This window comes from Ammodytes marinus (assembly GCF_949987685.1).
Source record: "Ammodytes marinus genome assembly, chromosome: 11".
In the NCBI taxonomy this organism is placed as follows: domain Eukaryota; kingdom Metazoa; phylum Chordata; class Actinopteri; order Uranoscopiformes; family Ammodytidae; genus Ammodytes; species Ammodytes marinus.
The window spans coordinates 10,190,368-10,204,063 of NC_137215.1; the positions used below are offsets into that span (position 1 = coordinate 10,190,368).

Below are 13,696 nucleotides of genomic sequence, written 5' to 3' on the forward strand. Positions count from 1 at the left end.
CCAGCAGGCTCTTGTTATGAGTGCTTATCATGCCCCATAAAGCTGAATGTTGGCTCTCTGGTTCCTCTGATTTATTAGAACATCTCTTGGCTCTCCATTCTGCCTCAGCCTTTTCCTTCCTAGTTTTATTCTCAGATTCCTTCACTCTGTGAACAGCACAAACAGAGCAAAGGTCAAGGAGCTTAAACTTAAAATGGGAATATCAAGGATGATGAAATGAAACTTTTACTTTATTGAAAGTTCATTTAACAATGCAGTTTTCTATTGGTTTTAGATTATGTCAGCACCACCAAATGCACTTTTGTTATTATTTGTACTGACTCAGCATCTATTATAATAATTCCATCCTTGAAGATTTAAAACTATAGTTTGTAACTTCTGTAGCCCCACAAGGAATTCTGAGTATTTACAACAACGCTGTCTACGTATATCTACATGAGGCAAGCCTTCGGTGAACGCGCATGGATTTTATTTATTCTGCTGTAAATCCAGAATTTTTCTAAGCAGTAGAATCAACTGAAACATTTTGTGGGCACTTCTTGGGATTTTTCTGAGCTCCTGTGCCAGTGTCAGGGGACGATACCAGTTTGTAAATGCTGCCATACTGAGAAAATACAGAGAGATCTTTGTGGAGCTTAATCAACTTTGTGTAAACTCGACAATTTTCAGAAAAAGCTACTAACTATAGCTTTTAGGCCAATGACTCACTTTACATTCTCTGATTCAGGCATTTTCTCTTCTTCCGTTTTTTCTTCTGTGGTGGTGGAGGCCGGAAGTTGCTGTCAGTTACATTCATAGGGAGATCAAATATTAAGATGAATTGCACATTATCAAAGCAGAACAATATTAACATTATCAAAGTAGGACTAAAAAAAAGAGAATCAAAGGACAAATTTAAATTATGATAAAGATACAAATGAATCCATACAATTCCCTGACGCTTCTCAGTTTTGGAGGTTGTGTTGAAGAGGTCAGTCAGACTGGCAGTGAGGTCTTGTGTTATAAGTCGGAATTGACTTCCATCCCTCTTCACTTTGAGGCCGAATATGTCTGACAATACATCCACCTCCCTGGGGGTGGTCGCAGCTGCAACCTGTGCGGCCTCCCTCAACTCTCTCTGGGATGACAAACTGGCAGAATACTTCCTCAGCCGATCCAAACCACTTGGCAAGTCCATGACCTCATCGAGAGTTGGCTCGGGGATACCACCAAGCAAGTCCAATATCCTCATCCGTTTGGCTTCCTCTATGAGCCCACCACTTACAAACACCATGTACAGCACATACAAAATGCTGTGGATAACAACACAAATACACTGGACTTGAGCCATAACAATGAATCTGAGCAAGAAAACAGAGGACAGGAGGATATCCTTCAGGGTCATCTTCATCAATGCCTTCAGGTTCTTGACGGAAAGTACAGATATCAGCAATAACAACCAATGATGCATGAAAAACCTCCCTTTGTTGTCCAGATCCTCTTCTTCACTATTTTCCTCTTCTTCTTTTTCAGCATGCCTCTCTCCAATGTCGGAGCCAGATATCTGTGCAGCGAGCTGCATCTCAAAGATGGTGTCCTCACAGAAATTGACAAACATCTCCATTTTCTCCTTCTCTCCGCCCTCATTGACCACATCAAAAATAAACTGCCTCTTTGACTCCTTGACCTGAGGCTTCTCCCACTGTGTGCGGTTGGATTCACTGATCTCAAAGTAGACACGTTCAATGCGCTTCCCGCTGCCAAGGATCTCAATACGGCCTAGATAGGGCTGGAAGTAAGTCAAGACACACTCAGCCAGTTCCAAGAATGTCCTCAATCTTGAATCGTTTGGCATGTGTTCCGACAAATTGGTGAGGAGAACAGCGATGCTGAAGCCGATGTCTTTGGCTGGATCATGGAAGCGGTCCACAAAGGCCTCGTAATCCTCAATTTCACTATCATCACTGTCCATGCAGGAGAGGACAAAGTGGGTCTCAGCTTGGGAGAAACGCTTGCAATTCTCCATGGCTTTCTGGAAGTCCTTCCTGGAGATGCAGCCCTTACGATCAGGGTCAAACTCTGTGAAGGCATCTGAGGAGGTGAGGTCTTTAAGTTTGAGGAACATGTCAAAAAACTTGAGGATCATTTCCACATTGCCTGACGATTCCACCAACATATCCACCATCTGCTTTCCAATCGTTCCATTAACGACATTACCTGCAGGGAAAGAGAGACAAGCAGAGGAGCAAAGGATTGGATCTGGATCAATGATACCCTTTAAGCCATAATGATCAAAACATTTAAAAGAAAAAAAATAAGCATAAGGGGAAAACTTGCCTTCTAACATGGAAAGCAAAAAAACAACCATGTCCTTCTGTAAATCCATGAGCTCTTTCAGAAGCTCAATTTGCCTCGAATCCTGTATATAAGAAAATATATTTAGGTACATATTTACCTACAGTACACTATGACCTTCAGTATAGTCAATGTGATGTTTTAGCAGAAATCTAGAGAGATATACTGTGTTGTAAATGTAATGAATCCATGTGTAATACCTGAGAAAGCTTCATCTGCATGTGGGCAAAGACATGAAGGAATCCAACAACAGCATCCCACAGGCGACTGTGGGCTAGACTCTGTTGGTTCCCAGTACATGGGCCCTGGATATTAACACATTAAATATCAACACGTCTAGAAGGACAAGTTAACTATCAGACAAATATATATTTATATACATTCAGGCAAGTAACTGGAGGTAGATGTTGTAATGCTTAGGAGCTCGCTACCCACTATGCCACTATAACATGTAATGAAAACTGACGGACCTGTATGTACTCAGTTAGTGTGTTGAAGACTTGTTTGGCCACTTCGATGGCTTTCGAGAAGTTGTGTTGGCCGTGTACATCAATCACATCCTTCCCTGAGTGGTACCAGTAGAAGTCACTGATTGACTCCTACAGTGGGGAAAAGAACAATATCTGTTGGTTATAAGCTTAAATAAACCATTAATAAATGAAAGAAAAAATATCATAAGATAACAAACAAATGTATTTTCAAGCAATAGCCAAATAAAGAGTTGCAGTGATCATCAAACCATTATTGAGCTAAGGGTCTAAGGGCAGGGTGTTATACTGTATGGAATGTAAAGCCCACTGAGGCAAATGTCTATTTGTTATATTGGGCTCTATACAAATAAATAACACTGATTTATTGACAACAGCAGCTTTATACACTATATTTAAAAAACTATATTTGGTTTGGTTCATTAGTCCAGAATCACAAACACCAACGGTGGGCTTACCTGTACTCTCAGTAAATAGTCCACAGTAGATATTATGATGTTGACAGTGGTGTTGTTGCCTGTTTGTGTTCTCAGGTAATTCTGGAAATCTAAAAACGTCAGAATACTGTAAAGTAAATTTACAGTAAAGGGCATACTGAATAGAACATCAAAAGAGCATTGCAATGTGATTCTTTTTATGTAAGTATGTGTTACAGAGTGTGGTCTTATATTTGAATAGAACATGTCTATATTTCGTATATAAATTTACTATTTGTGATAGAAATTAATATAATATATTTGAATCTTTTCTACAATATAGGGCAGATAACCTGAGTTGTGTCCTTCACAGAGCAGCTGTAAAAATCGGAACAGGTCACAGGTTATGTCTTTGTCAGGCATCACCTTATCTCCTGTGAAAAACATAGGCAAAAAATACAAAGAATCAAGGCAAGAAATGCAGTAATATTGTTGGAAAAGGGAGAAGGACTTAATGAGTGAATGTACGAAGGGTTTACACAGGGGAAAAAGCAGAAAAACCTGGCCACAATGGAGTCAATATGGAAATCGTGAAAGTGTGAATTTTGAGTTAAAGGCCAGGGATCTCTCAGCTGGCTCTTCTCCTCTGACATGGCTTTAATTTCCATATGAATAGGGTACCTGAGCTCTCGTCCATGGCCATCCCTAATCCTTCTGCTTTGTTCTGCCTCTCAAATGCATTCAGATCCAGAACACTAGAAAGCAGAAAATCATACACATTAAAGGATAAGAAAAGCTTTACCATTCTCTCCATTTTCATCAATCATGAAGTCTGCCAGCCCTTATGACATATAACATCACGTGCTAGAAAATTATCCTAAATTCACTCACCTACATGACCGCATGAGTCCAGCCATGCTCTGAAAGAAGCCAACATCTCGCTTTTCTCTCAGATAATCCAGCATTTTCTAACAAAGCATCAAAGACAATATCTGATAAATGAAGGAGGATCTCATCTAGAGCAAATATGATTGATTTAGAAAGATTTGTTTTTTCATGACTGCATGTTTTCCTGCAGTATCCCTGTGTCAATGCACCATATTCATAAGAAGACAGAAAAAGATGCATTTTGACCTTTTTTCTAAGTGTTACCTAGTCTAATCTTTATTTTATTAAAATAATCTTTTGTTTCATGATATGAAAATCTGAAGACCCTTCCTGAGGGGGACAAATGGCCAATATCAGAGACTTGAGCATATGTAAACCCATTTTGGGGATCCCAAAGAAACAACAATTAGAGGAGCTAGTGCATTATTGTACCTGCTGAACAGTGGCATTCCCTCCACTGAGAACGGCAATTCCCAGCTCCAACGTGGGGGCAATCATTGAGCCCATGGCCCCTGATAGGAGGTGAAATTGCTCACAATCAGAGGATTAACATTATTGACTCAAAATTATAGTATTGCATAGCTGCTACAGATCATTAAGCACATTATAAGAAAGGGGAAAAGCATGGAAAACCTTTATGTTATGCTCAGGTACTGAGACAAGGAGTCAGCTCATCTTTGGTTCAGTATCAAGCAAACAAGTATGTTAAGACTGGCTCATCTAAATGGTAAACGGACTACACTTATACGTATATCGCTTTTACCTGGTTTTTCCACATTTGTTTACATTGTTTTCTACACATTCACACACACATTCATAAACCGATTGCAGCAATGCAAGCTAACTATCGGTAGCGGTTTGGGGTTCAGTGTTTTGCTCATTGACACTTCGACATGTGGCAGGAAGGCAGCGAATCGAACCACCGACCCTGCAATACAGTGGAAAACTACCCTAGCCGCTTTGCCACAGTCGCCTAATCAACAACTTGTTAAAAATAACCTTCTATGATTGGACTATCCTTAACATAAGTCATACAATTCAGTAATGAACCTTTTTCTACCTTTACTGGCACTTATTGTTTGTAGTACCATCTCAGAAGCTCCGCGACAATGCAGCCTGGCCTGCTGGTACAGCAACTTCTGTTTCTCTATTTCTTTTTCCTGAAACACAGAAAATAATAATTATTGATCTTGTAAGATTTTCAAATAATTTGTTAAACTTCTTTGCTCATTTAATATAGGGGAGAACGGGGGAATCTGAGGCATCGGGTAATGTGAGCCACCCCCTGTAACAAGGCAACGGAAAACATTTGTGGTCATGTAAGATATATGTTTTCAAGCCCCTCTCATTTCCCCATGGCCCTGAAAGAGAGGACCTCATGGTGCTGTGGTAAGCATGTTTTTTTCACCAAAATAGGTATTTTGCATGTAAAAGTAAATTTTCTTGCTGTCAACTTAATCAACTATTGTGCCAAAGCAAATGTATTCACGTAGAAAAACTTATATCATACGTGTTGATGAACTACCAACATATGAAACCATGTGATGCTGATAACTGAAGATTAGCCTGAAATGCTAAGAGAGGTAGTTTTTTCTCAAATTGTGGTGGTGGGGGAAAGTGAGCCAAATGCTGTGGGGGAAAGTGAGGCACTGTCTCACTTCCCCCCACCATGAGGCACAAGTTAAGTTTAGTCTTAAACATATTTCAATGTAATATTACATAACATATGTTTTATTTTAATTAGGGCTGTCAAGCGATTAAAACAATTAATCTAATTAATTACAGGCTCTGTGATTAATTAATCTAAATTAATCGCATACTTATATGACACTTTTATACCTGTTTGTAAACAGCTGTATAGCCTACTACAGTTTGTTTCTCTCTCTCTCTCTCTCTCTCTCTCGCGCGCGCTCTCCGTCTCTCGTAACTTCTGTCTCCTCCCCTCAGCCAGCTTTATACATGAACTAGCGCCGAATTTTCTCAAAAAAAAACAAGCAGACAAAATTACGACTTTCCATCTCCCACAACAGACAGCGCTGCACTGCCACCATTTCGTAGCCTACTCATAGGCAAAAATATTGACACACACACACACACACACACACACACACAAACACAAACACATACACACACAAACACACACACACACACACACACACACACACACACACACACACACACACACACAGGGCGGGTGCTAGACAGCTAGCAAACAAAATTGGAGGAAGATTGAGAGATATGGCCTACTACTGTTTTGAACCTAGCCTACATTGTTGCACCCACTAAATAAATAATGCACGGACACTGCGGAGAATTAAGTAAGATGTCTTCCTACCTTCATGCATCCCATAAACCGTCCATAGAGCCCTCGAGTTGGCCCCTTTCCCTTGCTTCTCTCTTTACCTTTCTCCCTTTAACCCACGTGCCCGGCCCGGCGAGCTACAGGTGCAGCTCCGCACCACTTTTTCACCGGGTCAAAAGGCATTATAGAAGTGCGATTAATCTGCGTTAATTTTTTTAATCGCGTTAATTTTTCTGTGATTAATTAATCGAAATTAACGCGTTAATTTGACAGCCCTAATTTTAATGTCATACACATTGTTGAAAAGCAATCATGCCAAGGAAATACACCAGGAAGACGACCTGGGGCAACCATACGGAAAGAGCACCTTCTCATCTTTCCCTATAACCTTCAGGGCTGGAATGTAGAGTAGGCCTAGTTGTAGAGTATGACAGGCTGATGTTATAATCCAGTTGGGTCTTCTCCTGTGTTCTGAGTCCCAGGCTGTTCTCGCTGGTTCTGATTTTCCTATGCTTTGACCCCCAGACACTAGCTGGCTTTAAGGGTCCTGTGTTTTGACCCCCAGACTGTGTTCTAATCTAACTGGTTATATCTTTCATTTGAATCTTATTAAAACCTTTTGAATTATAATATGTTATATTTGATTTTGTTCAGAGTTCCTTTCAAGTGTTTAGAAAATGTGCTTTGCTTAATTGACCAACCCCCCATCATTAGTTCTGGAATGTGTGGCTAGCTTTCAGGATTCTTACTGTTACAATATGTGTTGTTATGGTAGTTTCAGAGTGGAAAAAGTAAGTGGATCAGTTTACCACAGCTGGGGTAAAGTGAGCCACATGACAACTTTTTTTAAAACAATCATATTTTCACTGCCCTTTGTCTTGAAAAAATTCTGCTAATGCCCATTTCTAGGAAACATCCTGAATTAATGGGAAATGTGTAAATTTGAGTGATAAATCATTTTAGGTCCTTTAGAGGGGAGCAAATGTAAAAAGTGGCTCAGATTACCCCGTTCTCCCCTACATTTAATTTTTATTAAATATAATGAATTAATAAATGTATTATTGATATTACAATTGAAACAATTTAAATAAAATACTTACGCAAATAAGGACTAAATACTCTAAACAAAAAACAGTGGCAGTTAAAACGATTTTAAAACTTAGAACTCATTCACTCACGTTAAAGCTTTCCACCTCATGTTCGTCATCTCCATCGTCCTCTCTGTGGCAGCTCTAACAGAGCAAACATGCAAGCAGTGGGGTGATAAAAACAGGTTTAGAAAATAAATGAATATAGAAGAGATACAAAATGTCCAAGTTCACTGTCCCACACTTTGTTATACAGTACATTGCAGACAAGAAAAGACATGAAGGCAATATCAAAAGTACTATGTGAAATGTTTGGTCTCATCTCTTGTACTTATCATTAAGACTGGGTCTAGAACCAAAGTAAAACCAATTGTCACTGAATTATAATAACAATTGTGTGATACTATACATATTACAGGCTTAAATTAATATATTACTTTAACATTATAACAAACAAGTTATATTACCTTGGCCATAATAGCAGCGTATGATTGATAGAGACTGTCATTTCCAAGTTTACTGTGAACAGGAAAGATAGATGAGGGAATATAAGGGAATGTCAAGGTATGGATCCACATATACAGTATTTAAAAATGTCTAGTGATTGACAAGGTTCAGTCAATAATAATAATCAATAATGTGTCTACACCAGATCCATTAACAGCACCTAATTGATCCCATTGATTACACAGCTGCATGCAGCACCACCTCAGAAAGCCCATAAGCAGTGTGTGGATCTGGCATGTGACCATTTCAGGTGACATTTTCATTGACCCCACCAGCACACCTCAAATCCGGCTGATTTGTTCACATCTCTGCATTGACTGCACCATTGAGAGTGCTGCTCTCCCTTCCCTAATGTCTTTACAGTGACTTGGAGAGAAAACAGTTCTGTTATGCTCTCAGACTGCCTTGTGAGTTTATGTAGGAATATAATGAGACATGTCCCAGCAACATATCAATAGGATTGGTGCACGATTGGTGCAGGATCGTGCATGATTACATGACTACAGGAATACTGTAAGAATGAACTACTACGGAATTAGATTGACAAACAGATCAGGTTTCATGTTTTGAAAGAAAAATAGTTGCTGATGTTAAAAATAAGTAAAAGTAATCACACTTTTGACCAATTTAATATTGACTGTCCAGGTAATGGATTTGACCAGTCTTTCACTTCATGTGATCTTTAAGAATGAACACACACACACACACACATACACACACCTCATTTCTGTCAGGGCGCTTCGACTGAAGAGTGTAATGAGTTGCAGTAGGGGATCGATTGATTTGGCAACATCTTCCATGTCCTTTTCTTCCTCGCCTCCATACAGCTCCATCACTCCTCCCTTCTGCAGTCCAGGAAGAGAGTGAAGCCACTAATGGGTGATCTTAAATAATGTCACACACTGACCGACGTTTACACAGTACAGGGTTGCATAAACAGACACTATGTAGTATACAAGAAACATGCTGTACATAATATGATCAGGCTGTGCACAGCGAAGATACATCTTAAATATTTGAAATTTCTTCTGCATATACACATACCCAAAAGGCTTTAATGTTATAACTTTGTCCATACATTTTAAATGTTTAAAATATGTGATGGTGTGTCCTACAGGCAGCTTTTATTCAAGTGTTGTATCAGCTCCATCATTTCTCCAATCATGGCCAAATTCTATACAACAGTATGTTCTAATGGTTAAAAAAAAATCAGCGGCTTCATAAAGATATGATTGTATTAACAACTGTCAAAGATAATCTTGAATAATTTCCTATCAGTATGTTAATTTCATGTATGCTGGAAATAGATCACATTATATTATGAGTATACGTATAGTGTGAATATTGAGCAGCAAACAAAGTGGGATTTGTATTCAGCCGAGAGGATGTACTGCCCAAAAGGCTAAACTGAGGGCATGAAAATGCCTTCGCAGCTCATCAATTTAGCCTCAAGCTTAATCGCATAATCAGCTGGAGATACGGTGAAGCAGGAAATGGATAGCTAGGTGAAATGTTCTATTTTCAAAATGTGGTCTGGGGGCTTTGGTATTTGTGATCTAATGTAAAATAATCAGCATAATGCGCTAAAAGAAGTTAAAGGTGTGTCCAACAGTTAATAAATGGCAGATTTATACCAATGATTAAAAAATCTTGGTTATAAAGGCTATCACCTGCATAATTCAAACATAGGCCTGTTTTAACTCTTTGTTACAGAAATATTTTAAATTACTGATTGTAATGATTTGCTTTTCCACTCACAGATAAATCCTCCACAAGCTTCTCCTCAAAGCTGAGGTCCTCAGCAGATATCCAGCATTTTTTGTAGCCCTGGAGGAACAGGTTGACAGCCCTGTGCCTGGGGAGTAGGAGTGAAGAGATATGCATGTGACCTACTTGCAATAGGAAAATGTAAATAAGATACTGAAAAAGAGACAGCATTGAGGGAAACGGTAAAATAGCTCTTATTAGACCCATCATTGCTAATTCATTGAGGTCTCTTAGGCCAATCCAAGGTGATGGTTGTTACATCCATTAGGGACTAAATAGTGCTAAACCACAGCTATAATTTACAAGACACAAACACAAAAATACTCTTCCTTTATCTACAAACCACATGCAGCCACAAGGTTTTCATATGCTAATCGATTTGCTCCCTCTGGACCCGACACGACCTGTCCCTAATTATTCAATCAATACAATGCAACATTGTCCAAATACACTTTACAAATAAGATACAAAAGACCAGGTAAACATCAAACAAGCATCAACAAACAAATGAAAGCTTATGTTAAAATTAGGTTAAGCCAACAACCACAGACTCATGAAGACAGATGGATAGAGAAAAGTGGACTGGGAGAAATGCAATAAGCACAATTAGGTACTATATTACCTTTCCATTAAATTATTGTCATCTGCACATTATTTATTTGCCAGTCAAAAAGCTGCATAGATGTGTAATCCTATGGTGATCATCAGATCATATTCACTGTTAATACCAAAAGTTTGAGGCCAAAGAAAGGAACTCCAACAAAATGTGATTAAATGATTGTTTCGCATGGCTCATTTTGTTCCCATCAACAGTATCACTTAAAGACTAATTTGTCCATTACCGTCAATTTTATTATTTTTCCTCCCTCTTTCTTCACTCTTCAGTTTGAAGCATAATATAAATATTAAAGTGTTAAGGGTCAGAAAACATTACTCCCACAAAAGACGTAAAACCTCAGTGGCGTATTATTTCAAGAATATTTCCCTCTGACAAGGCTAATTAAGCACAAAATGTTCACAAATATTTAATAGGCAATTAACCTGGGTGGTTACAGCACTTTTATGGTTGCAAAGCTTTCATATATCCATAATGTGTTGGTACCTGGGTAGGTTGTAGAGGGGAGCCATCCTTAGGCAGGCTACCACTGCTCGTTTCCTCTGTTTGGATAGGACTTTGTGCCATGCAGGTTTCTTACTTCTCTCTGGGTGTTCCACCTCAACACAAAACCAAAAACAGAATATGTAACAAGAAAGTGTAAATAAAGGGGGTTTCAATGGTAGCTGTTATAGAGTTTAAACCTTCTCACATTGGTCTTGCATTAATCATGGATCATTACTGCATAACTACTTTAAATGAATGTAATACTGTATACTAAAAATAAATTAGTGTTTCCGTTTTTTCTTGTCTCTTATCCCGGATTTGTAATATCAAACGGCTGAAAAAAAGCACATCCTAAGTTGTATTAACAGTTTTAGAAAATAAATCAATAGAGCACCACTGTAGTACAGCAAGCACGCAATCAAAGTGGCCTTTTTCTAATTCTACAATTGAATATAGTTCAAAACACGTTCATAGAGTTCTGTCAAATTCATGCAGCAAAATATTCATGTTGGCAGAGGTTGAATTAGATGTAAACAACAATTCAGCAACACTTGTGTATCTACATCCAGAAGAGTCTTTACTTTACTCAACAAACACATCTTTCTACGCAGAGTCTAATGATGACAGAGAAGGGTCACACAGAGGACAAGAAGAAGAATCTACTCAGTCTTCATTTGGGAATTTATAGAATCAATAAAAGTCCATATATACAGAGATATACATCACAGAATGGCAGAAATTATAGATTATAGATGGATCATAACAATTCTGAACATAGATATTTTAAAATACACTAACAAGAAAATCTATAAATAGTATTCTTCTCTCGAATCCTAATTACTCCTCATTGGATGCAAGCTTCTAAATAAATCTGAATTAGAAGAAACCTCTTTCAGTTTCCTTGACTTTAACATCACCGCCTCTATGTCCAAGACAGATGGGCCTTTTTCACAACAGCAAGTTTTACAGTCATTGTAGGAAGACAACAGCTGTTACTAATAACATTAAGAATGGCTCCATTCTGTCCCAATAAGCCATGATTGTGACAGTGTGTTGGCATTCACAATACCAGGACCCTGAAACTGAATAGAATTCAGCCATTATTGTTCTTATTACTTATACCTGTGTACACCGTATTAACATGTATCATTCCAATCCCATCATATTTTAAAGTTCACCTGGTCTAGGTAATACAGGACTCTGGCTTTTTCCAGAATCCTGTCTACAGTCCTTTGCACGTCAGTTATGGCCCCTAGCTGGCTCTGGTGTTCATCATTAAGGCTCTTTTGCCTCAAGCAGTTTAAAGCCTATAAAGAGAGAAAACAAGACTCATACATACATTAATTGTTGCTGGTTTTTCATCCATTCAAATACAAATATTTTTAAAATGCTGCTGTAGAGGTCCTAAATCCAAGGAAATAAGGGTTCTGGCAGTGAACAAAGAGGATTATCAATTCAGAGCAAGCACCCTTAACAGGGCAGAACACATGAACAAACCAAGGAAAAGTCTGGTTTGATATTGGAAGGTTAGTAAAGATAAAATAGAAAACATTGCTTTCCTTATTGCCTTTTTCACTGCAAATAATAACTTATTTTCATACAATCAACAAAGGATGGAAAGACTGTGCAAAATGTCAAATTCCTGTTTAATAGTACATTTATGCTAATGATAAAACAGAAGTGATGTAATTTTTCATCACTGATTATGAATTAACATTTATCAATGACTCATTAATTTAAAAAAAAAAACAGGATGCATATTTGTCATGGTATTGTAAGTATGTTGCTATCTCTGGTGAACAACTAGTGACTGACACTGAAAACAGCTTGGGATTTTACAGTCTAGAGCATTCGAACAACAAAGACGCAGAATGTTAAAAAAGACATGCACTTTATTTATACTCTACGTCAAGGTATTCCAAACTGTCAGCATTTCTTACGATTGATACAGTATATATGCTTTTTCTTGTCATTTGCACTTATTTTGTGCTGTTATAGAAATTTGTCTAACCATGTCAGCCAACATTTCTACTGAAAAAAAATCATTGAAAGCTTGCAAAATGTATTGTAATACAACTTTTACACTTGAATTTTATTAAAAATACTCAAGTGGAGTTTATTTTCAGAATCCAAAATTCAAATGCAGTGACAGCTTTTACCTGACCCTGAGGATTGATGAGGCAGTTAAAAATATGCTCTCGAATCTCATCTTCTGGGTTTTTCTGTGGAAAGCAAACAACGGTCAGCATTACATACAACACAGACCTTTACTACATTATACCACATTGCAGATCCCCAAAGAAAGACCTCATTGGGACTACAATAGTGCTGTTTCTGTCCACATGTCCAACCGACCTGAGTGAAGCTATCTTTGGCCAATATGACAATGTTCTGATCGCTTGGAAACCCAACCCTCAGGCCCACAGCGAGCAGTCTCTTCATGGAAGCCACAATGAGAGAGGTATGTGTGGAATAACGATCCCCCTTCCTCTTCATCCTCCTGTTCTCATGGTCGATCTGAGTATTTATAATGAAAATAACTGAATTAACTTAACTTTTTTTTTAGACATAACAGAGTTGACAACTTATTTGTGATGACCATAGAACTATTAGTAGGGTCTGTTTTAAAATTTAAATATTACTGACCTTGGACATTTTTTCATTGTTGACCAAGAAAGCCAAGTTGTTGATTTCATTTTGGACCACATAGTTCTGCTCTTCCCATTTGAAATTCTGTTGCAGCAAGCACAGGTGAAGAAAAAATGACATGGCGTACATGGTATGATATTAATTTGAACAATGTT

At 38.2% G+C, this 13,696-nt stretch overlaps 1 protein-coding gene across 1 annotated transcript in view; it reads right to left on the bottom strand.

Annotated features, from left to right (window-relative positions):
• The window catches only part of LOC307257731 (ryanodine receptor 2-like), a 67,142-nt gene that overhangs the window by 12,166 nt on the left and 41,280 nt on the right, over positions 1 to 13,696 (bottom strand). The window contains exons 71-91 of the mRNA XM_080037031.1: positions 13,539 to 13,625; positions 13,248 to 13,409; positions 13,052 to 13,114; positions 12,071 to 12,199; positions 10,893 to 11,005; positions 9,782 to 9,878; positions 8,744 to 8,868; positions 7,984 to 8,035; positions 7,607 to 7,660; positions 5,187 to 5,286; positions 4,559 to 4,638; positions 4,130 to 4,206; positions 3,920 to 3,993; positions 3,592 to 3,672; positions 3,281 to 3,369; positions 2,805 to 2,933; positions 2,535 to 2,639; positions 2,317 to 2,398; positions 929 to 2,196; positions 709 to 779; positions 2 to 146 (exon numbers count right to left, since the gene is read on the bottom strand). Of these exons, the coding sequence (XP_079893157.1) occupies positions 2 to 146; positions 709 to 779; positions 929 to 2,196; positions 2,317 to 2,398; positions 2,535 to 2,639; positions 2,805 to 2,933; positions 3,281 to 3,369; positions 3,592 to 3,672; positions 3,920 to 3,993; positions 4,130 to 4,206; positions 4,559 to 4,638; positions 5,187 to 5,286; positions 7,607 to 7,660; positions 7,984 to 8,035; positions 8,744 to 8,868; positions 9,782 to 9,878; positions 10,893 to 11,005; positions 12,071 to 12,199; positions 13,052 to 13,114; positions 13,248 to 13,409; positions 13,539 to 13,625 (3,183 nt within the window). The remainder of the gene's footprint in view (position 1; positions 147 to 708; positions 780 to 928; positions 2,197 to 2,316; positions 2,399 to 2,534; positions 2,640 to 2,804; positions 2,934 to 3,280; positions 3,370 to 3,591; positions 3,673 to 3,919; positions 3,994 to 4,129; positions 4,207 to 4,558; positions 4,639 to 5,186; positions 5,287 to 7,606; positions 7,661 to 7,983; positions 8,036 to 8,743; positions 8,869 to 9,781; positions 9,879 to 10,892; positions 11,006 to 12,070; positions 12,200 to 13,051; positions 13,115 to 13,247; positions 13,410 to 13,538; positions 13,626 to 13,696) is intronic.